Source organism: Rosa chinensis, chromosome 4 (assembly GCF_002994745.2).
Source record: "Rosa chinensis cultivar Old Blush chromosome 4, RchiOBHm-V2, whole genome shotgun sequence".
Classification (NCBI taxonomy): domain Eukaryota; kingdom Viridiplantae; phylum Streptophyta; class Magnoliopsida; order Rosales; family Rosaceae; genus Rosa; species Rosa chinensis.
The window spans coordinates 10,583,108-10,607,703 of record NC_037091.1 but is presented as its reverse complement, the minus strand read 5'-3'; the positions used below and the strand labels follow the sequence as shown (position 1 = coordinate 10,607,703).

Sequence of the window (24,596 nt, the reverse complement as noted above, 5' to 3'; positions counted from 1 at the left end):
ATTAGACCAAACTCTCTCCTCTGTCAAATTTGACAGCCTCTTCTCTTTCTGTCATTTAATTTTTTATTGTTTCTTACTTTCTCTCGGTGCATCGACTCTCTCTCCCCTTTCACCGTTTTTCTTCCTTCATCTCACCCAAAACTTCAAACACTTTGCATGTCTGCAAATTTCTTCTCTCTTCTTGAATTACTGGAACATGGATCAAAGATGCTCAGATTCATCTTCAGATGCTGCGAATGAAGAATTTTGGAATCTTGCCAATTCATCATCAGACGAGGAATTGATGAATTTGCAGATTATTGCTATACAAGAGAATGGAAGAAGAAGACGTCGGGGCTCAGTTCCTGGTCGCAGATTATTGATGAATTTGCAGATTATTGCTAGTTTGATCAATACTGTATCTGATGCAGTTATTTCTTTGCTGAGGTCTTTGATTTTTTCAGAAATTTTTTCCTGATTGTATTCCATATGAATATTCTCCTTATGATATTCCCATTGGCCATACATACTGCTGCACCACCGCCCCTGCTTTCTTTCTTTTGTCTACATTACAATCTCTTCAATGCTCAAGTCTTATTTGTGGCTGTAAGTTCTCATTGTCTGCAGAATCGTGTACCTCAACCAATGTTGATACTTAAGTTGTGAATGTATATTGGCTTTCTGAATACGTTTTGCAGGGTCTGTGTTATGTTTTCCCTCTTGTGTTTATAATTGTCAAGATGGTATAAATGATTTAGTGCCTAGATAGAATATGGAATATTTATCCTTGCAAGTGTTGCTACAAAGCTTAACATATGAATTAGGAACGGGAAATCATTTTGCTTGTTTCTTTTGCTGATTGAGTAGTATAGTTGGTTGATTCAAGTAATGAAGGAAAGTGCATATAGTGAGAAAAGATATGTTATTTAAAGTTTGCTCGCAAGTATTGCTTTTGATAGGCTTTAGGGGATAAGAAGATTGTTTGCTTTATTCTGTAAAATTTTGAATACTCCTATCAAAAAGGCCTTCAAATAATAATTTGAGAATGATACTGTTTTACCAACAACACTTGACTTCCAGGCGCATTAAATTTCATGTTCAAATGTATCCAGAAAGCCTACTGTTATGACATCTCTTCTATTGAAATCTGACCTGCATTTGTCTTTGTTGTAATTTTTCTTATATTGGCCAGATTTTTGTGATTGATCCATTGATTAGTTTGTCTACTGCTGATTTACTTTTTCCTAAGATTATGCATCAGTTTTGATTCTGTTGTTAATGTAATACTTGTAACTGTAAAATACTCACAGCTATATAATACACAGAATGTAATAGCTTAAATTAATCAAGGAATATCAATTTCTACATCACAATTGTAAAGGCACCAATTTTCATAGTCCTAATTAGTGCAAGGAATGAATATTCTTGTGTGTTAACATAATGGTGATTTTTGGTAGCTTCTAGACATTATAAAAACAATAGTTCTCCAAAATAGATTTTTTTGAGTTTCTGCAAATTTTCAGTTTAGGATGCAGTCACCAAATTTGTTTGCTTGTTTTGAGTTGCTGGTTTTGTAATTAGACGTGTAGGACCATACAACATTGATTTTTATGTTCTTGAGTTAAATGCCTCACTCAGCTACATTGATTTTTATGTTCTTTTTCTGCAGATGAGTTAAATGCCTCACTAGATGTGCATGGTTTTTGCTCAGTTCAATTGACGTTTACCTAAAGACTGCAATGAGGATTAGACATTCAGCAGTAAATGTGCAGAATAGACTTTGAGTTTATTATCTGCAATGCCTACAAGGTAATAGGATCATTCCTCAGTTTCATAACTCTTTCATCAGTTTATTATCTGCAAAGCCTGCTCATCACCTACCACAAGTTTTTATCATATATTTATTGATTTCAGTTGGTGTGCATTAAATAGGATTGCTGTGCATTAAATAGAAAGCCTTCAATCCATTTTAGTTTGTATTAGTTTGTTGCTATATATCAGTATATATCAGTTTATATCAGTTTGTTGCTGGGATCTCGAGTTTGTATCAGTTTGTTGCTATATATCAGTTTGTATCAGTTCGTTGCTGGGAAGACGAGTTTGTATCAGTTTGTATCAGTTTGTTGCTATCAAATTCAAGCTGTTTCTGTTTGTTGCTAGTTGACTGCTAGTTTTTTTGCTGTTTCAGTTTCTGTTTTCTACTATGTATTCCCATCTTGATGTATTCTCATAATCTCAATTGCATATCTTTTCTCATAATCTCTTCATGCATCTCTTAAATGGAACCATTCATTGTATGATCTTAGATTACAAGTAAAAAAAAAAAGAGGAAAAACAACATAAATAGAATTTTATATGTTAAAGTAATATTCAAATTTGACATCTCCATTGGAGCTAGAAATTGTCAAAAGGTTGCTATATCAAATTTTCCATGTCATATGTCAAATTCAAATTTGACCAAAGCCAAATAACAAAGCCATTGGAGATGCTCTTAAAGAACAAGTCGCTTTGAGAGAAACTGGCCTAGAGTTACTGACAATATTAAATCTATCAAATTGAGCCACGTGCTAGCAGCACATAATGATGATGAGAATATACTAGAGCTAGAGGAAGAGCATTTTAGAACTGGTCCGACAACTGTTGTTCCCCGACTCTTTACATCCCATACCTAAATTTATTTGTTTATTGGTCACTTAGACGGTAAAAAAGGTAAAAGATTACAATCTTTACTTTTCACCTTTGTTTTGATCTTTTTAGGTGGGTTTCAAGAATTTTTCTTTCTTTTGTATTCAAAATTGTAGAGGACATTAAACCAAATTTGTGGACACGTGGGAATCTCAAACCAGAATTCGTATGAGGAAGTTATGATCTAAAAACTAAACTTACCTTTTTCAAAAACCCTAGTATAAATAGGTAGTTACCCTCTGGTAACTTTCCATTTCACTCGAAAATCACTAAACCCTAATCCCAAATTCTCTCGCCGTGACCCGAACATCAGACCTAACCAGACTTGGAGACCCGACGGGTTCTCCTTCGTCCGGCCACCTCCAAACGTTGCACCAACCGCGCTCGACACTTCTTCTCAAGCCGGTGATGTTTCCAGCCTTACCTCCTTTCAATTGACACCCAGCGAAGCAAATCGGAGCAAGAAAAGGCTCGGCAGGCCGTGCTTCTCAACCCAACCAGAGCTTTGTCCTCTGGCCACCTCAAGCCGTGCCACCACCCACATCTTGAAGCCCTTGCCGTCATAGTTCAAGCCCAACAAGCCATCAGAGGCGAATCAATCAAAGGAAGGAGAATCAACAAATTGAAGATTTCAGATTTCAGAAACTTCCAAGGTAAATTTTAGCTTCTACACTTATAATTAGACTTTGTTGTAGTTAAGAAAGTTCTTGGGCTTGTTGTTTTGATTCGGTTCGCACTAGTGTTGCGACCTAATTCTAGATTGGAGTCGGCATTGCGTAGGTCCCATTCACGGCCACTTGTGGTGTCGCATGCAGCCTCTTCTAGCCTTCTGCTTTGGCTCGTTAGCTAGGGCTCGATGTATTGTAGGTGTTGGTGAAATTTGGTAGATTTTAGTGAATGTTATTGATCGAGGATTTCCAAAAAAGGATTTTCGGATTTTGATTATGGAATAGGGAGGGAATAGAGAGAGAATTGGAATGTAACGTAGGGGTTTCGGGGTTCATTGTGATTAATATTTTATGGTAGAGCATTACATAGTTACACACATTCTCTATTGGATAAAGACAGCAAATGTAATACCCCGGAAATTTGTTATTAATTCCTAATGGTTTTCGAGAATTAATAAATTGTTCGTTAGTAGGAGTTCGTTGTTTGACAGTCGAGTGAAAGTGTTTCAGACGAATAATTACTCGAAACGTTTTATTTTCGAGGGACAAGGGGTTGACTTTTTATTTCTTCACGAAAGTCGTAGAGTGCGTTGATATGAATTCGTGCATATGTGGAACACAAAAATCAGAGTTCGTATGAAGAAGTTATCGCATTCGGAAAAAGTTTCCATTTTGGTTAAATAAGAAAAAAATCCAGAAATTTCAGAAAATACCAAAGTTTCCATTTTCAGAAACTTTTTCTCTCTCCTCTCTCCCCAAGCCCGCTCGCGGCTCCTCCCTTCACCGGCCAAATTCTCCCTCCTCTATCCACCATAGGACGCGATTCAAAGTGAGTTTTGCTCGCCTCATGCAATCCCCTCTAGAGGTCTGTGGAAGAATTGAAGCAAGAAAAGAGCTGTGGAGGGCACTGCAAGGCCGAGAAGTAGGGCGACCAAGCTGCAAATCGCCTTGGTAGGAGTTGAAGATTCCGACCACTAAAGGTGGAATTTCTTGAGGGGTTTTGTTGCCCAGAGGCTGGGGAAGGATTCTCCCATGGTAGCTTGCAACGATTTCACTTGTGGAGGACGAATTGAAACTCTGAAAATCTAGGGTTTCAATCCAGCCAATTTGTTCTAAGGTAAAATTCGATCAATTACATTATAATTTGGCTTTGATGTAGTTGGGTAAGTTGTAATTCGAGTTGAGATGAAGATTTTTTTTGTTTGGGAAGTTTGGCCAAGTTTCGACTTTAGATTGGCAGCGGCGCCACCACTATGGCAGTGTTTTCGGACCACCTCAGGGGCAGTTTCTGCTCCTCATTGTGATCTACCTATCGATACGAGCATTTCGATATATAGTTTGTAATTTTTAGAAATCGCATGATTAAGTTATGAATTTTAGGCTTTTCAGTTCGATCAGTTTTCGATCCGTGAGGATTCAGCCGTCCGATCGACTTGAACTTTGATGTTTTGATTGTAGAAGTATTCCGGAGACCTCGGGTTGTCTCAGATGAAGTTTCGCCTCTATTGGCATTACTTTCAGGATTTTAGTTCAAACGGGAGGTTCGAACTTTAATCATCTTTGATTTGTGTACTAAGTTAAGATCGTATTTTACTTAGGTGATTGACGGAGTGTATTCGATACCTTATCTCATCTATAAGAGAAGACACAACGGGATTTAGAGGTGAGTAAATCTCACGGTGTTTCGGTTGATAAATTAGTTATGTTTTAATTTAATAGATTTAATTGCTAGCATGAAAAATCGTATTTATCGAAACAAATTATTTGTTTTAAAATATACGAATATGATCGACAACAGTTCATGGGTAAGTTAAATCAATGTTTTGATATAGTGTAATTTTCGAGAAGTATAATTTGTAAAACTATAGTTGGTATTAGTGGCATCCCTGAGTGGAAGACTACGTGTGTGTCTGTGTATATATATATATATATATATATATATATATATATATATATTTACGTGAAAAATATATATCTTGGTGGAATTGGGCGTGTTGTTCACTTTTGTTGTGCAATGTGATGTTGAAATAAATGGAATTTGAAAGAAAATAGGTTTTTGTCGGTTTGAGCATTGATTGAAATGTGTACGATTTTGATGATGGTTTTGAGATGAGAACATATTATTTTGGAATTGGTTTCGCTACTGTTTTGAGGCTGTTGGAAATGAGGAATTAATATTATGTGATAACCTGTGTGGTGACCTATCACTAGTACAAAAAGTTAATCACACAACACTAATCACACAACGGAATACAAATCATCTGTTGTGTGTTTAAGTCAGTTTAATCATACAACGGTGCTGGTTGAATTCTGTTGTGTGAATGCCAACAAAGTGATAACTTTTTTATAGGAACTACATTGCACAACGGAAATTAAGCATGGTCCGTCATCTGAGCCTTAAAAATTTAGCGGGAGATTTCCCTCCACTTCGGAGTTTCGGATGGATGTTGAAAAGCTGAAATCTGGGCTACTAGGACAACGGGTTTTATTATTGCCGTTGTGTGATTGAAAAACTAAGCACCAAAGTTGAAGGATGCTTGCTTGAATGTCTTCACCGAGATAGGGCTAGTGCAAGCTACAATAATCATACAACAGATTTAAGGTTTTCCGTTGTGTGAACATGCAACTGGCGGTAACATTTTAACCAAAAATATTGAAGGCGCCATGTTTCCCTCCATGATTTCACATTTTATACATTCAGACGACAGTGAGATATATTTCCGTTGTGTGAATAACTTAAGAAAATTTTTAGCTAGGTTTTGATTCCCACATCGTGTCTAAAAGAAAGAAAGAACTCAGCTCTCTCTCGACTACATCGACACTCAGCTCTCTCTCTCTCTCTCTCTCGACACTCAGCTCTCTCTCTCTCTCTCTCGACTGCATATCCCTTACACTTAGCTCTCTCTCTCTCTCTCTCGACACTCAGCTGTCGCAAAGTCTTTTGTCAATTGCAACTGCTGGAGGTGCCGTCGCGTTACAACACGGTTGTGAAACTTATCCACTCCAATTTAAAAAAACTGATACTCTCTCTCTCTCTCTTTGAAGCCTTCAGCTTTGTTCTTTTTCATTCTGGATCTGATCCGTAGCCGCTCTCTCTTTGAAGCCTTCAGCTTTGTTCTTTTTCATTCTAGATCTGATTCGTAGCCGCTTAATCTCGAGGCCCCGATCTATCGTTAGCTGAGGTTAGATGTTGCTCGGGTTTTGGCAATTAAAAACCCAAGCTTGAGCCCTTCGATCTCTCTTCGTGAACTAAAATCCCATTCCTAGATGCCAAGTTCTCTGCTAGTTTAGTTCCTGTCGAATCTATGCCTTCTCTTCTCTGGCAGAAATTGCCGTGTCCTAAATACAACCCTACTTTTGGTCAAATGCAAATAAGGGCACTTTTCTATTCTCATTGCAGAGCATTGGTATCCAAGATTATGAACTTCCTGCAACGAAGGTAAAGTTTTCAATCGACATCTCAATTTGCCTAGATGAATTCTTTATCAGTAATTTCTTATTTAGATTCCATGCCTTTGTTGTTTAACTTTACAACTTTGCCATTAATGTTGTGCATTTTAGTTTCCAAATTAAATCCCAGATCCTGGCTAACTTGGTAGCTTAATTTTGCAGCAATGGCTCCTGGGAGTTTTGCAGCTTGAATCTTCTATTGCATATTGTAAGTATCTTGTAATTTCAGTTTTGTTTTTTGCTTGATTATTGGAATTTTAGGATTATTTTAGGGTTCAATCATCAATTGGGTGACTGTTTGAGGGATTTGGGTTATGCCTTATTGAACCTTGATTGATATTCAATTGGGTAATGGTAGTGGATAATCCTCATTCTGATATTATTTTTTCATTCTAGAACTTGCAACATTATTAGTGTTTGTAAACTTAAATATTCTCATTGACATGGTTAATGGAAGTTAAGCGTAACAACTGTGTGTCTCGGATATTTATTTCATAGCCAGACTACTATTTCAAGCTCTTGGGGGAAATTTCTACCATGTTGTTATTATTAGTTTCTCTTTCTGTAGTTACTTTGCATGTTGATTGTATATTTTATATGGCAATAAAAAGGACGTTGGCAGATTATTGACTTGGAGCCTGTTGGTTCATCAATGTATTTATAGCAGCAGAATGGAGCAGCAAATTGCAAAAGAAAAGCCTGCAATTTCTTTCGAGTATGAGCTCTTTCAAGACCCTGATCATCTAACAACTGTTGTAGCTACACTCACTCCAACTAGTCCCCGGATCAATCCTGCCTCATTGAACTTTAAGTACCGAATTGGACAGGGCCCCTTTGGTGATGTATGGTTAGCAACTCATCACCAGTCAGCAGATGATTATGATGAATATCATGAGGTAGCAGTTAAGATGTTGCATCCTTTGATGGAGGAGGACAGAGAAAAGTTTCTGCACAAGTTCGAAAAGTTATTTTTCAAGTTCCGCAGACTGTGCGGTGTTTGTTGGTTTCATGGTATCTCAATCATTGATGGAAGGGTGAGTCCCATGGCACATCATTTTGCAATATATTTAGTCATATTTTTTCGTTTTCACTTTTAACTGGACGAATTCTGTTATTTGTCCCGTGCCTTTCTCTTTCATAGCATTGATATTAGTAGTACCTTGATTAGTGGTCATTCAAATGTCTTGGCAGATCTGCATCGCTATGAAATTTTATGAGGGGTCAGTTGGTGACCGAGTTGCTAGGTTGAAGGGTGGAAAACTTCAACTTTTTGATGTTTTAAGGTTAGTTATATATCTTTTCTGTGTAGCATATAGTTGGTGTTATTAGGAAATCATAACCCATTGTTGTGAATGTTTACAGGTATGGGATTGAGTTGGCAAAAGGAATTTCAGAATTGCATTCACTAGGGCTTCTGGTGCTAAATTTGAAGCCGTCCAACATCCTTGTAGATGAACACGGCCAGGTGGTCCTTGGAGATTTTGGAATCCCATTTCTACTTCTTGGGGCTTCATTGTCTAATCCTAATATGGCTTTTAGACTTGGCACTCCGAACTACATGGCTCCAGAACAGTGGGAACCAGAAGTGAGGGGTCCTATATCTTTAGAAACAGATTCTTGGGGCTTTGGATGTTGCTTTGTAGAGATGTTGACTGGTAGTCAACCCTGGTTTGGGAGTTCAATTAAAGAGATATATCATTCAGTTGTGATCAAGCGAGAAAAGCCACCTGTTCCAAGTGGTTTGCCTCCTGCAGTGGAGAATGTTATCAACGGCTGCTTTGAGTATGATCTCCATAATAGGCCCTCAATGGAAGATATCATACGTGCATTGGAAAGGTATACCCACTACCATTACCCACTACCATTACCCAATAATGGTAGAGGTTTCAAGGTCCGTCATACTCTAACTTTCTCAGTTTCATCCATTTCATTGTAGCTGGTAGTTATTATGATTATAATGTTATATTAAATTCATTGCTGGCTTAGTGTTAGTGTGCTGCTGCTGCAGGTGAGAGTATCACTAGGTCCTTAGCTATAGAGGAACCTGGAGACCATGGAGAAGCACACTTAGTAGCTCTGGGTGAACTAGAATTACAGATTCAAGGTTTGTATGCTTACCTTTGTAATTAATTTAACTGTAGATTAATGATGGCGCCCACATTTTCTACGGTTCCTAACTTAATTTTTTGTTTGTTGCCTTTGGTTGATGGGCAATGTGCTATATTGTTTGCCCTGCAGATGAGGAGACAAATGGTTACTCGGCACAATATTCGTCAACTGGTTTTACTGATATGGGGAACACAGGTAATGAAGGTATTTACAGACATTTCATCTATTTGCTTTTATTCATGGTGAGTGGTGAATGCATCTATTTGTACTCCTCGAATTGATGGAAAGGAGTTTGGACTTGCATTTTTACATTGGCTTTGAATTGCATTGTTTTGAATTGCATTGTTTTGTTTTGTACATGCTCACTAATTCTCAGTTCAGGCCTAGACATTCCCTAGCTGACTGCCTTAGCAACTGAAATGTTCTGTTTGATAAATTAGTAATATCGAAAACTTCCTCCCTCTCTTGAGAGCTACTTAAATGACTGAACAGAGAGAATATTGTCAATTTTTATCCCATCAAAATTCCATTTAACTGCAACTGCAACCTGGAAGATTTAGTAATTGTGAAAAAAAAAAACCCTCACAGACTTATATTCCTGCAGCAATATTATCTACCTTCAGCACGAGAACTATCAAGATTGGAGTACGCAAAGCTCCTGTGATACAACATTGTGCCGAAACAATTTCAGGATCAACTACTATTAGGAGCTTTGACCAGCATACTGGTTGTTTATATATGTGCTTCCTCATATATATGCTCAACTCCTTATCAGTTTTAGCCGGCTTTACTCCTTCGGCTTGAATTTCTTCAAGATATAGGTAATTTCACTGTTCTGAGTTTTATGCCAAGTCTCTGGACCCCTTAGAGAAGCTAAGTCGCTTATATACAGAAAATGATGATTCACGGCCATGTGAATGGCTGAAAGGATTGCTGGTTTGTAATTTATTGATTATCTTGTGTAATTCATTTTATAGATAAGTCCTCTAATTATATCTATTGTAGATGAGAATCTATTATCTATTTATTGATTATCTATTATCGATTTCCAAGTATAAAGGTCTTTTCCTGTAGGAAGATGAAAGTTATGTTAAGCTGATGTGATTGATTTGCTTCTGTGTGCAGATATTGAAGTTCAAACCAGATGTTGTGATTACAGAAAAGGGGCTCAGTGACCTGGCATGCCATTATCTGAGCAAGGCCGGTGTTACTGCAATTAGGAGGTTGAGAAAAACAGATAATAACAGAATTGCCAAGGCTTGTGGGGCAGTTATTGTCAACAGACCCGATGAACTGCAAGAATCTGATATTGGTACTGGGGCTGGATTATTTGAGGTTAAAAAAATTGGAGATGAGTTCTTTACATTCATCGTTGATTGCAAAGATCCCAAGGCATGTACAGTACTCTTAAGAGGTCCGAGTAAGGATATGTTAAACGAAGTGGAAAGAAATTTACAGGTATGTCTGTTTTATTTGTTTCCCTTTTTTCCCCAAATTTGTAGAATAAAACTATAGAATGCTGAAATATCTTATTTAATCATGTTCTGTTCATAGGATGCCATGGCAGTAGCAAGAAATATCCTGAAGAATCCAAAACTTGTTCCTGGTGGTGGTGCTGCAGAGTTAACTGTTTCTGCTACACTGAAGCAAAAGAATCCAAAACTTGTTCCTCGTGAGAGGCCAAATGCCAAGTCTCTTGTGACTGCCCTTGTTCTTCTTCAAAAGGAAACTTCGTTGAAGCGTAAAGATATTATATCAGCTTTTGTTTCATGTATAGGTAGTTAGGAATGATTTCTTGTTTGGTACATTATCTATCTTGAATGTATGGATGTTTGAAAAATGGTGATTGAATGATATGGATTAGAGTACTGTTTATGTGTTAATTACTATCTAATATTCAGTCATGCAACTCTTTAATGCAAAACCATGTGTTGTATGATGATAAAAGAGTTCAAAATTTAGGCTTCTCCTACAACAGTCACTGGTTGGTACCCAATTGATTACAATATTCACACAACGGATAATCAAATATAGTTGTTGTGTGAACTAACAACCAACAACAAAAGAAAACAAAATTCTGTTGTGTGAGATTCATAACACACAACAGAAATAAAATGATCACTGTTGTCTAAGTAATTAACAGACAACGGAGATAATTTTACTTCAGTTGTGTGTTACTTACCTCAGACAACCAATATTAAGTTATATCCGTTGTCTGTTATTAGTCTCAGACAACAAATAATGAGTTATATCCGTTGTGTGTTATGAATCTCAGACAACAAAGAATGAGTTATATCCGTTGTGTGTTATGAATCTCAGACAACAAAAAATAAGTCATACCTGTTGTGTGTTATGAATCTCAGACAACGGCAAAATTTCATCTTCTGTTGTCTGAATGTGCCGAGGCATCGCCGCGCATGCCATGCCAGGCACATGCTGCGCAGAACTCACACAACGGAAATAGGCATTTCTGTTGAGAAAACTATTATCACACAACGGTGAAATCACCGTTGTCTGATTTTTCAATCACACAACACTCACTTAGACCACGGTCAGCTTGGTCATCAGACAACAGAAATCCACCGTCGTCTGATGACCTTTTTGTAGTAGTGTATGTGATGATTTTGTATAAATGATGTAGGTTGTTGTAAGTATTGATGTTGTGGTGATTGGCGTTATTAATATATGTTTTTAGTATTGTTTTCTATTTATTTCTATTATTGAATTGTTTGTTTTCTTGATAATCTCCTGAACTAAATTATATGCAAGGATTACTGTTTTCTGAATTGATTGGTTTTAATGTAATTCCCCGAACTAAACGCTATGCATGGATTGCTATGATTTTTATTGATTGTTTTAATGTAATTCCCTGAACTAAACTCTATGCAGGGATTACTATGATTTTATTGATTATTTTAATGTGATCTCCTGAACTAAGTTTAAATGCAGAGATTACAGATTTTACTTAATTCTTATTGTGAGTACAATTATGGTTTGTGATCTATAGTGAGTGTGAAATGAGTTGTGATGTCATAATTTTGGCAAATGCTTTATGTTGGGAGGCAATGAGTGAGATTTCGTAGTTGTGTCATTGAGGCAAATGAAGGATGATCTGATAGATTGTAGTGATTAAAAATATTTAAAATGTTGTTGGAGTTTAATTGTATGATTGAAGTTGTGGGAAATTAGATACATGAATCGAGAGACAGAGCATGTGGGTTCTAGTTTGAGTTAAGTTACGTGAGCATGTTATTTTAGGATATGAACTTAATGTTTTTGTTGTGATAATTGCATATTGATTTTGCTAGGCTGAGATGGTTTAAGCATATATTATGTGGTTATTTAGGTTTACTCATACGAGCTTGCAAAATCTTACCGGGTTTGTTATTTCAACCCGGTGCACTATTTCATAGTGTACGGATTATTGTGCATGTCGGAGTTACAGTCATCGAAGCTGAATTTTTATAGTTTTTGTAGCTTGGATACAGAAGTGTTTTGGTTTTAGTCTTCCGCTGTGTAGAGATTTGGTGAGCGTGTTTACTCATTGAATTGTTATTCAGTTTAATTTGTAAACTCTTTGTAATGTAATATGCGACTCTAAAGAACGAGTCCGTATTACTATCGGTGCTTGTTAAAATGAAAAATTTTCTAATGTGTTTTCTTGTGCTTGTTAAGTTTTCGCGTTTCGAAATTGAATTTATTTATTCAAAATTCGGGGTGTGACAGCAAACATATTTGGTCCTACCTGCACAATTACAACTTTATGATTCATGACAGTGGTACTGAGATACGGGAGAAATAGGGAGAGAATTGGATCTAAGGGGAGTGTTATATACACACTCAACTGAGTCTGTGTGAGCCACACTCAGCCATGTGGCAGTTTTTCATTTGGTAAAAGATTAAAAATAGCAAACTCATTCTCTCTCCTCATGCGCAAATTTTGTATGCCCGTTTTACCCTCTCTTGCCACTGTTTACCTTTTGTCCTCTAAAAGCTCCATTGGAGTGATTCTTCAACAACCACAGCCACCACTCGCCTGCGCCACCGCCTTAAACCTAACAGACCTAACTTCGAGATCCTCTACCTCCTTCTCAGAGCCCAAGCTCTCAGATCACTTGGACATCAATGCTCTGTCACACCTTCGTCTCGATCAGTGACGGAGGAGGTATGGGAGGCTACGACTTCCGCGTCAGAAGTGAAATACTGGGTACCAAAGAGAAACTTCAATTTGGCTATCTCGTTTTGTTATTAATCGCAACAAGCGCATTGAGGTGTGGTGATTGTGGTTCGTTGAGAAGATTTAAGGAAGCTTGCGTTTAGTGGAAGTTTGAAGATTTTGAGCCGAGGTGGAAATTGTTAAGATTGCGGCTCAAAACTAATTCCTTGGTAGTTTTGGATTCTTTACTTCATAGGACTCTTGGATATTTTCCTTAGAATTAAAGGTTTAGGATTGAAGATTCTATTGGGAGTCGGATTAATTGTGAGCCTATAAATAGGCATTCAGGGATATTGCTTTGGTGTGTGCTTTCGGAGATTGAGAGACACCTTTAGAGAAGATGTGAGGGTTTGAAGATTCTCGCATTGTGGATGTGTGGGTTTGAAGATTCTCGCATTGTGGGTTAAAAGAGACTCATTCTAGGAGGTGCCATTGTGGATTGAAAGAGGCTTATTTTGGAGGGTGTCGTTGAGTTATTCTTTAGAGAGATCCGTGTGCGGATTAATTCAGAGCTTTTAGAGAGTTGCAAGCTTTGAGAGATATGGTGTATTTGGGAATTCTCTGTTGAGAATTTTGGGTTGTGAGGAGAGAGATTATTCTAGAGTGGGAATAACCAAAATATTCTTCAAGTTGTAATGCTCTTCTTATCTATTAGATCGGCCATTATCATCACCCAGGGACGTAAGTCAACTGTTTGACTGAACCTCGTTAACAACTTCTTGTGTTTTCTTGCATAGTTTGTGATTACTGTCTTCATTTGATTTCGGTCTTGGGCTTAGGAACTGTGAAGGTGGCCCAAATTTCCTAACATGTAAGACCTGTTTACAAATACTTAAAAAAAGCTTTTCTCCTTTCACCTTGTTTTAGTGGCAAGTTCTATCGTTTCAGATTTTCTGTTTTCTAAACTAGACTCCTACCCTGATCGAGGTACGTTGCTGATAATGATTGCTTTTTCTATCTTTGTACGTGTAATGCACTAATGCCTGGTTTTAAAGGGGAAGGAGCTTATAATTAATTTAAGAATTATCAGTATAACAGAAAAATAAATATCATCAATTCGGTTCTAGTAGAAAAGAACACTTTGATTTTAGGGTTTTCAATAATAATACTATTCATCCCACAAAGGGTATATATACAATGACAAGAGGAGTAGTCTAACCCTAATAGGAAACAATCATTCCTATAATTACATGATAACCTAAATAAATAAGAATCATAATTACATAAGATTTACAGCTATTCTACACTCCCCCTCAAGTTGGTGCATAGATGTCTATCATGCCCAACTTGTCAACTGAGCTGTCAAATATCTTCCTGGACACTCCTTTAGTAAGAACATCAGCTAGCTGCTCTTCTGAGTTTACAAATGGAAAACGAATAACCTTTCTGTCAAGATTTTCTTTAATAAAATGACGGTCAATCTCCACATGCTTTGTCCTATCATGCTGAACTGGATTATGTGCAATCTCAATTGCAGCTTTATTATCACAATGCAAATCCATAGGTTGTCTAAGCTTGTAACCTAGATCTTTCAGGACATTACGAATCCATAACATTTCACAGACTCCATGTGCCATACCTCGAAATTCAGCTTCTGCACTTGATCTGGCCACAACTTTCTGTTTCTTGCTACGCCAAGTGACAAGGTTCCCTCCTACAAAAGTGAAGTACCCAGATGTAGAACGCCTGTCAGTTTTATCACCAGCCCAATCTGCATCTGCGTATCCCCCAACTTCCAATTCATCCTTTTTCTCAAACAGTAATCCTTTACCTGGCGCCATCTTCAAATACCTCAAAATCCGAAAAACTGCATCCATATGATCTTCACTAGGACAATGCATAAACTGACTGACAACACTCACAGCATAAGCAATATCAGGTCTAGTATGTGAAAGATAAATCAACCTTCCTACAAGACGTTGATACCTTCCTTTATCAGTTGGAATTTGATCAGGATAAATGGCAAGTCTGTGATTCATCTCAATGGGTGTCTCAATTGGACTGCAGTCCAGCATCCCCGTTTCAGTAAGTAAGTCAAGAACATACTTCCTCTGTGACAGTGAAATTCCCTTCTTAGACCTCGCAACTTCAATACCCAGAAAATACTTCAGTTGCCCCAGATCCTTCATTTCAAACTCCTTTGACAGATACTTTTGTAACTCATTCATCTCTTTCGGATCATCCCCTGTAACAATCATGTCATCAACATACACAATAAGAGCTGTAATCTTACCATTCTTGCGCTTGATAAACAAGGTATGGTCAGAATTGCTCTGTCTGTACCCAAAGGCTTTCATGGACTTTGAAAATCTCCCAAACCAGGCTCTTGGAGATTGCTTCAGGCCATACAAAGACTTCTTCAATTTACACACCTTGCCAACTTCACTTGGGTAATTCTTAACACCTGGGGGCACATCCATGTACACTTCTTCTTCCAAATTCCCATTAAGAAACGCATTCTTCACATCAAACTGGTGTAAGGGCCAATCTTTGTTTGCTGCAAGTGAGATTAGAATCCGAACAGTATTGATCTTTACCACAGGTGCAAAAGTCTCCTCATAATCAATCCCATAACGTTGTGTGTATCCTTTGGCAACCAACCTCGCCTTGTATCTATTAATAGTTCCATCTGCATTAAGCTTCACAGTAAATACCCAACGACACCCTACAGTCTTCTTTCCAACCGGCATAGGTACTAGTTCCCATGTTGCATTCTTTTGAAGAGCTTCCAATTCTTCATTCATCGCCTTTGTCCATTTTGGATCCGTCAATGCATCCTGCACGTTACTAGGAATAGATACAGTAGATAATTGATCAATAACAAGTGCATGTGACCCAGAAATCCTATGGTTAGACATAAAATTAGCTATAGGGTATTTAGCTTTGGCTTTGATATCTGGTTCATATTGTTTCTTAGGAATTCCCTTAGTAACCCTTTGTGATTTCCTAGGTTCGACACTTTCTAACCCAGAAGATTCATTAAAGTTTAGGGGTACCTGAGGAGGATCATTCTGACCGAGATCTTCAGTTGGTGATGTAGAAGGGGGAATATCTTGTGTGTGAGCTTCAAATACGTCTTGATTTTGATTCAAACTATCCAGAAAAGTCGTCTCTTCTGTCTCGGAATTCACAACACTCTGTTCGGCAGTTACATTTTCTGTTTCGGAATTCACAACACTCTGTTCGGCAGTCGCATTTTCTGTTTCGGAATTCACAATGCTCTGTTCAGCAACTGCATTTTCTGTTTCCAAATTTTTTCTACCCTCAAATGTATCCTCCAAATTTTCCAAGTCTTCAAAGACATCAAAATCAATAATAGAACTCCCTTCACAACCTCTCTCCCCCTGAAGGGAAGACTGAGAAGCTCCCCCTGAGTAATAAGGCTCGGATTCACGAAAAGCAACATCAAGAGAGACATGTAAAGTGCCAGTAAGGGGATCATAACATCGATAACCCTTCTGGAAGTCAGCATAACCAACAAAGATACACTTACGGGCACGGGGATCAAACTTGTTGCGTTGAGGCTTGGGAATATGAACATAGGCTGTGCACCCAAACACCCGGGGCTCCAAATTAGGCATAGAAGGGATGGTCAAAAATGTATGAAGCTTCTGATGAGGATTCTGAAACTCAATCACCCGTGAAGGAGTACGGTTGATAAGATATGCTGCAGATTTTACGGCTTCTCCCCAATAGGATCGAGGTACATTCATGCCAAATAAGGAAGCACGAACAACTTCCATCAACTGCCTGTTCTTCCGTTCTGCTAACCCATTCTGTTGAGGAGTATAAGAATTGGAGGTTTGATGACGAATTCCATGTGACCGGCAAAACTCAATCATAGGGCCATTCACAAACTCTCCACCATTGTCAGACTGAAACACTCTGATGAATTGTTGATACTGAGTTGCCACCATTTTGTGAAATTCGATAAACATTCCAAATACATCACTCTTATTCTTCAGTAATGACACCCATGTCATGCGAGTGCAATCATCAATAAACGTTACAAAATACCGAGCTCCAGAAAGAGAAGGAATCTTTGCAGGACCCCAGACATCAGAGTGAATTTTCATAAAAGGAACGGGACTTTTATTAAGACTTGGTGAATATGAAATACGGTGGCTCTTGGCCAGTTCACAAATGTCACAATGGAAATCCAAATCACTGACAATCGAAAACAAATGAGGTTGCAGCTTCTTAAGATAACTAAAAGATAGATGACCTAAACGGCGATGCCATAACCATACTGCTTCCTTTGCATTCTCTACCCCATTAATCTGATTAGCTTGCCCCAAAAGATGCTTCTGGTTTTCTCCAGTCTCTGTCAGATCCAGGTAGTATAATTTTCCCCTTCTAACACCATAACCAAGAATCCGCCGAGTCAGAATGTCCTGAAACACACAGAAAGATGGATAGAAGGTCACAATACATGCAAGTGCTAAAATAATCTGACCAACAGATAGGAGATTATAAGCTAGTGAGGGAACAACTAGGACAGATTCAAGGGTTAAGGTATCAGATACAACAATAGAACCTTCTCCAGTGACCGGAGTTGGAGTACCATCAGCAGTAGAGACAATATTTTGAGAGGAACGTCTAAGGTTTTTCACAAGACTAGGGTCATTGGTCATATGATCAGATGCACCTGTATCAATTATCCATGTATTATTCAAAGTAGCCTTACCCTTCATACCTGACTGTGCTACATTAGCGGAGGCATTGTCGAGATGCTCTTCCTCTGTAGTAGCAATAGCCGCCTTGCCCGGATTCTTTCGCGGTTTCCTGGTGAAGTCCCACCAATCAGGGTAGCCAATCACTTCATAGCACCGCTCCTTGGTATGACCTACTTCCCCACAGACAACACATTTTTTGTTTGCGTATGGGTTTGGTTTGTCATGAGGACGGCGTGGAGAAGGACCTGAGAAGCCTGGAGGAGGACCTGGTCGGCGTTGAACGGCCATAACAGAAGATTTGGTAGGTACCGAACGCCCCATAGCTTGTTTCTCTGATTGCACCTTGCGAATGTAAGCATAGCTCTGCTCCAAGGAGAATTTAGGCTCCTTGCGTAGGATTTCTCCACGCACCTGATCATACTCTGGGTCAAGTCCACTCAAAAATAAGTGAACACGCATCCGGGACATTGCTGAAGTTTCTTGAACGACAGCTGCAACATTATCATGTTGAGAGGCCACCCTTTGATCAATCTCCTGGAACATTGCCACTAACTCATTGTAGTAGGTCGGAATGGGCCTTCCATTCTGCTTTGCTTCAAAACACTTTTTATTCAACTCAAAGATTCGGGTTTCATCAGAATCATCATAAAAGGTTTTCTCTACAGCTTCCCAAATATCTTTCGCAGTAGGGAGACGAATATACCGGTTCATGAGAGAGGATTCCATGGAGTCAATTAGCCAACTTTTCACCTTTTCATTGTCCGTGGCCCAAGCTTCATACTCTGCAGAATTCATGGCGGGTTCAGCCTTTACTCCGGTCAGATAACCAACCTTCCCTCGTGCTCCAATGCGCATTCTCATAAGAGGAGCCCATATGGTGTAGTTGGATTCATTCAAGACAACACTTGTGGGGAAAGCAGAGTTGTCTTGTTGGGTGGTGTAGTGGTGATGGATGATTGGTGAGGATGACACCATTGTCTTCTCGGGATTTGACTGTTCGCCTTCAATTGCAGGTCCGGCCATTGAGGAATTTGGGGTTTGTTTGTTTTTTTTCAGGTTTGGTTTTTCTAGGGTTTCAAAAATTCAGGGATGGCTTGATTTTAATGGTGGTGGTACGCAGCGGTTTGTGGTGTGCTTTGGGATTCAGGATTCAGGATTCAAAGGATGCAGGCAAGTTTAAAGGATTGAACCTGCTTTGATACCAAGTAGAAAAGAACACTTTGATTTTAGGGTTTTCAATAATAATACTATTCATCCCACAAAGGGTATATATACAATGACAAGAGGAGTAGTCTAACCCTAATAGGAAACAATCATTCCTATAATTACATGATAACCTAAATAAATAAGAATCATAATTACATAAGATTTACAGCTATTCTACAGTTCTTTTGGCTAACAACTAATCACTGGTTCATTAAAAACGAAATTGTGAATGTAACCGCAAAGAATTCAGTCAATGTATACTGACTTACGCAGAAAAAAAAAATCCATATTAATTAAGACAGACTGTATGAGTAAATGTTTGTATGTATTGATGGGGCAACGTGAAGGATCATCAAACCTTTTCCGTTTGGGAGTTCAGTCAATCAAGCCTTAAAGTAATTAAGCTGGTACCCTTCTTTTGCAGGTTCAATAATCTCAACAACATCAGGACAAATTGCTGTTACCATCTGTTTGGTATGATGTGAAATCCCATATGGTAACAAAACTTCTTGGGAAAGTACTGGAGTTGATATTGGCAAGAATGTATTGTGTTCATCTGAAGCTGAGGACTGTTACTTTACAGGACAAGCATCAGAAAGATTGTCAAAATACTAATTTGAAATCCCATGGAATTCTTTGTTTACCACTCACCCAACCATTAAGGTTCCACTAAAGTGGATTTAAAAGAAAACGAGAACATTGTTTCCAGAATTCGTGAGATAATAGTTTCTAACTCTTTGTTGCTAGCTTCATTATCATGCATTATGTCTGATCAGGGGCGGATCCACATAGAGCCTAGTTTGGGCACTTGCCTAGACTGGATTTTTGATTTTACATTGATTTGGTGTAGGCAAAGGATGTGAAAATGGCAAAAATAGGGCAAAACAAGGTGAATGAGGGAAGAAAATGGCAGAAATTGGGCAAAATCAAGGCAAAAACAGGGCAAAATCAAGGCAAAATCTTCACAATTGCCTCCAAAATCTACAACTTCTCTCTAATTTTCCTCCCTTCCCCTCCTGCCATTGACTTGCCTTACCTAGAAAAAATTTCTGGATCCGCCCCTGTGTCTGATGTATGCGTATTAGAATTTAGATCAAGACACACTTTCCTCTTTTTGTTGTTTGATAAATACAATTGTATGTATATAAAATATGGCATACTGGTACTAACACTAGAGTCCTATATCGCATATCTCTTTCTATTGAGGGGTAAAAGGAAAGGAATCAATGAAATTTACCCAAGGACGGAGGATAGTGCATAGGTAACTGGGCAATAGCCCAGGCAACATTTTTTTTTTAATGAGATAGACTTAATTATCATTAATAGACCCAGTCAAAAAGTCAAGGCTAAGAAGTAAGGACGCAGAAGTCATAGGCTGTTTGAGCCTAGCCTAATAAAAATCCAAACCCTATTTTCTTTTTGGACAAATATATATCCAAACCCTATTAGAAGTCTAACAGTAGGAAATTTCAAGGGAAAATGTCAATTTACCTAAATTTGAGCTACATTAACCTCATTTACTCAAATATCTTATAAAATTACCTACTTACCTAATAAATTACATATTTTTTGCCCTAATACCCAATTAAGTTTTTTTATTATTTTTTCTATTTTTGGGACAATTTTGCCCATCTCCCTTTGTCACTTACTTCACTGGATTCCAATCACCGACCATTGGACTCTAATCACCGATCGCCAGTCGCTGGAATTCGGTCACCGGTCTCCTGAAACCGACCACCAAATTAGAGAACCGGTGACCGGATTCCGACGTCCGGTTTTATTGCCCCCCAATAAAATTATTATTGACCTCCAATAATACCCAATAAATTTTTTATTGGCCCCCAATAATCCCCTAATAAACTTTTTATTGCTCCCCAATAAAAATTTATTAGGGGTAAGAGTCTCTGACGACCTCTTTGCGAATTTCCGGCAACCTTCGGACCGATGATCGGAGTCCGACATCCTGTTTTATTGCCCCTCAATAAACTTTTTATTGTCAATAAACATATTATTGCCCCCTAATAAACTTTTTATTGCCCCCTAATAAATATTTTATTACCCCCAATAAACTTTTTATTGTTCCCCTAATAAACATTTTATTACCCGAATAAACTTTTTATTGGATATAAAAAATCTCACCATGAAATTCACACTAAGTTCCCCCAAGGAATTAACCATTTTATCTTTTGGATAGTAACCACTTCTTTCTTGGGAAACCAATTCATAACAAGTTGTATAAACTCACTCTCTTCTTCTCCATTCGTTTAAAACTGATAAAATCGCCATCACTTTTAAACCAAACGTGTCAGATAGAAACTCTGGGCCACTTACTATGCCTCTCTCTTCTCTGAAAGACCAAGAACAAGAAGCAGAACAACCATGGTCGCGTTCGTTCCTCTCCCATTCTCCACTCAATGCTTGGTTATAAATTGCAGTCATGTCCTCTGCATCCGTCCTTGATAACCACTTTTCAGATTTGTTCAAGTTCTAATTATAAAGCTAACATTCAATCATAGCATCCTCATCATAATCAACGAACTAGCATTATTACTATGCAGGCGATTTGGGAAATCAAAATTGAAGAAAGTTTAAATGCTTAATTACATGTCTGCTATACAAAACTTGCAAATTCTTATAACAGGTGACAAAAATCAATATCAATCAGCTTCAATTTGTAACAAAGGATAATATATCATTAAAATTAGACCGTGCCTGCTTGTATTGGAACTCCTCTGATTCCTCACGATTCGTTCGCAGATCTCCCTGCTTCTTCTTGTAATACAAACTCCTCTGCTTTAGTCTGTTCTGCTCCGATACAGGAAATTAAAGAATAGATTCGATTTGTCAACGCCGGAATCGTTGATCTAAATCCGACGCAAACGGATTATGCGTCTAATCGCCGCCGGGCTGGATCGAATTCGGTCGCCTGTGATTTATGAATGGGAAGACCTCGGGCTCGAAGACATGGACAACTAGAGATTCGGTGGGCTGATGCCATGGTTTGAGTCGCCGGAGGCCTGGGTCGATAGCCGGAAATCAGTTGCAGAGAGAGAGGCCGTCGTCCAAGTTAGGAGAAGAGAGAGTGGCAAGCTTGTAGTTTTATAATAAGTTTCGTCCAAAATAGTCTTTTTACTTTTAAGTGGGGTAAGTGGGCATACTAATCTCTTACTGGAGTAAATAGGTTCATCAGTTCATGTTGGCTCAAATTTGGGCATTTGGTCAATACCCCTTTCTTTAATACTAGCTCTTAACATGTGCTTCCCACATGTCAATTGGCTTTTGCCATCATAAAATACTTATAAAAAAATAAATAATAAAACTGAAAACCATGTTTATATAGGGGAGAGAATCTTAGGTAGGGCATGTGTGTCACGTGGCTGGTATGTCCAGCTAATCATTGCTCATGCATTAGGTAATAGAGGGTTATTTTGTTTTAATAAAGCATGAGTAGTTTCAAAATACAATTAACAGACAAAGAAACATGATTGGCTGGGCGTACCAACCGCATTCTTACATGTGCATTTTAAAAAGGAAAACTAATTAAGATCCAATGGCATTGTAAACCTGACTTTTATAACTAATGTCAAATGTTAGAGACACTATTCGCCACACCTTATGATAACAATTTTCCACTTTGACACTTGTTGATTTAAGAGACACCATGTGCTCATGATTTATGTAAAAAATTGATTAAAATTAAAGATTAAAATCAAAAACAAAAGGGGGAATTTTAAGAACAGTACATGAACTATTGTCACTGATAATTAAGGTTATTATACTTTCAAAATTATCATATTAGTATATGACTTTACAAATCCGATACACTTTTAGTACATGTCGTCAATAACACCGTTAATTTTAGGGAAAATGGTTCGTAAGATACCTGAAGTTCAAAAAATATCAATTCGGTATCTGAGGTTTTTTGCCCGACTGAAGATTGGTACATATCACCGCTAGATCTGTCTTGCCAGCTGGCAATCTTAGAAGGGCACTTTTGTTCATTCATATCTTAATTATTAATTTTTTTCTCTTAACATTTTTTCCTCTCTCTCTATCTCCCCCCTCTCTCTCCCCTTCTTCTTCTTCTTCAGTTGCACTACCAGAAGCTCTATCAAAATAAAGCAAGTAAATACAAACAGAAACCCAACGTTTTAATTTCAATTTTTTTCCCTTCCAAATCCATCACTCCTTTCAATTTCCTCCAATCTTGTTTTCCTTGATTCCCCTCTCATTTCTCTATCCCAATCTATTTGAATCTCACCATCAATTTCATGGGTTTTGGAGCGCCGCAAGAACCAACGGAAGAGGTTGAGGAGGGAGCAGAGGAGGAGGTGGAGGAGGACGAAGATGGTGAGGTAGAGGGCAATGGCAGTAATGGAGATGATAATCCTCGTCGTCATCTTCAGAATCGATGGCGGAGACTGGCTGGTGTCGGGATTGAAGCTTGATTCTTCTTCTTTTGTTGTCTTAATCATCCTTTGTTCTGCAGCAATAGTAATGAAGAAATGGTTCCTATATTTTGTTGAAAAAGCACAAGTCTTGATCAAGGTTATGCAAGAATTGAGGGATTTTGATTCAAGAAACTAGTTTTTTGGTTGCAAAAGGTGAAATTGTATCTTGTGGGTTTTGTTATTGTTTGAGGGATTTTGATTCAACATGGCACTTTGAATGATCTGGGTCTTTGTCTTTCTTCCTTTCTGTTTACTTTTTGTCACTTTGAATGATCATTGACTCCTTGAGAAGCTTATGGAAGAGAAAGAGAGGGAGTGTGGGGGGGGGGGGGGGGGGGGGGGGTGCCATAGGTGATCTAATGGCGGAGGAGGAGGAGAGGGGGACATTGGTGCGACGAAAATGCCCTTAGAAAATTGTCAGATGGTAAGTTCCGTAACGGAGCTAATGGCCATATGTACCAATCTTCGGTCGGGCAAAAAACCTCAGGTACCGAATTGATATTTTTTAAGTTCAGGTACCAAAAGTTATAAGGAGGAAAAATTCAGGTACCGTACGGACTATTTTCCCTTAATTTTATTTTCATTTTTTGAAGGGTAAATTAGTATTTTTGCCTCTCTGCCGCTTCGTCTGATAGAAAATAGCTTTTATAAAAAGTAGTAAAACAAGAAGAGGATTTTCTGGAATTCAAAAGTACTTTTATTGACTGATCAGCATGGCTTAAATAGTAAGCCTACAACCAACTCTATGAAAAGAAAGCAACAGCTAGTCCACTACAATATGACTAGTCTACTCATCATGATAACAACTAAACTATGTCTCCTATTCTCTAGGGATATTCCTAAAGAATTGGTCTTCCTAAAGACTTGGTCATCACTAACCAATTCGGATAGATTAGGATTTCCACAATTATTCAAATAAAACAAACTCTTTCATCGTCCCCAACGCACGTCTTTCCTCTAACCCTTTGTGTGACCTTCCTCACCTGTAACTCTCCTCTCTCTGACCCAGCGTCGCACCTCATCATGATCCAGCACTGCACAAACTCCAAAGTGATGTGAAAGGTTCATGGCGCGACGTCCGACCGGGTCGATGTGAATTATACCAGAAGAAGAGTACATGAGGTATAGGATTGATCAAAAAATTTCCATTCCTCTC

General features: G+C 38.2%; 2 protein-coding genes across 8 annotated transcripts; both read left to right on the top strand.

The window, feature by feature from the left end:
* The first annotated feature begins 6,132 nt into the window (after positions 1-6,132).
* LOC112196849 (E3 ubiquitin-protein ligase KEG) lies at positions 6,133-10,774 on the top strand. 7 transcript variants are annotated; one of them, XM_040519197.1, is made up of 10 exons: positions 6,133-6,771; positions 6,945-6,990; positions 7,394-7,816; positions 7,974-8,065; positions 8,145-8,618; positions 8,769-8,886; positions 9,021-9,086; positions 9,496-9,712; positions 10,017-10,349; positions 10,446-10,774. In XM_040519197.1, the coding sequence occupies exons 1-6, from the start codon at positions 6,638-6,640 to the stop codon at positions 8,812-8,814; spliced, it is 1,215 nt and encodes a 404-aa protein (XP_040375131.1). In that variant the 5' UTR covers positions 6,133-6,637; the 3' UTR covers positions 8,815-8,886; positions 9,021-9,086; positions 9,496-9,712; positions 10,017-10,349; positions 10,446-10,774. The 7 variants fall into 7 exon arrangements, with proteins under 7 accessions (XP_040375131.1, XP_024193085.1, XP_024193086.1 ...); XM_024337317.2 differs by having other exon boundaries at positions 8,145-8,673; positions 8,791-8,886; XM_024337318.2 differs by having other exon boundaries at positions 8,145-8,673; positions 8,791-8,886; positions 9,021-9,095.
* On the top strand, positions 8,996-10,676 carry LOC112198786 (T-complex protein 1 subunit gamma). Its single transcript, XM_024339892.1, has 3 exons — positions 8,996-9,133; positions 10,017-10,349; positions 10,446-10,676. The coding sequence occupies exons 1-3, from the start codon at positions 8,996-8,998 to the stop codon at positions 10,674-10,676; spliced, it is 702 nt and encodes a 233-aa protein (XP_024195660.1).
* Positions 10,775-24,596: the final 13,822 nt, after the last annotated feature.

What these genes read in the sequence shown, in the direction of transcription:
- LOC112196849 (XM_040519196.1), top strand. Translation starts at nt 6,638, where the DNA reads ATGCCTTCTCTTCTCTGGCAGAAATTGCCGTGTCCTAAATACAACCCT. An exon ending in ATGAACTTCCTGCAACGAAG is followed by an intron (nt 6,772 to 6,944) that starts GTAAAGTTTTCA and finishes TTAATTTTGCAG; the next exon opens with CAATGGCTCCTGGGAGTTTT. An exon ending in TCTCAATCATTGATGGAAGG is followed by an intron (nt 7,817 to 7,973) that starts GTGAGTCCCATG and finishes ATGTCTTGGCAG; the next exon opens with ATCTGCATCGCTATGAAATT.
- LOC112198786 (XM_024339892.1), top strand. Translation starts at nt 8,996, where the DNA reads ATGTGCTATATTGTTTGCCCTGCAGATGAGGAGACAAATGGTTACTCG. An exon ending in TCTATTTGCTTTTATTCATG is followed by an intron (nt 9,134 to 10,016) that starts GTGAGTGGTGAA and finishes TTCTGTGTGCAG; the next exon opens with ATATTGAAGTTCAAACCAGA. An exon ending in AAGTGGAAAGAAATTTACAG is followed by an intron (nt 10,350 to 10,445) that starts GTATGTCTGTTT and finishes TTCTGTTCATAG; the next exon opens with GATGCCATGGCAGTAGCAAG.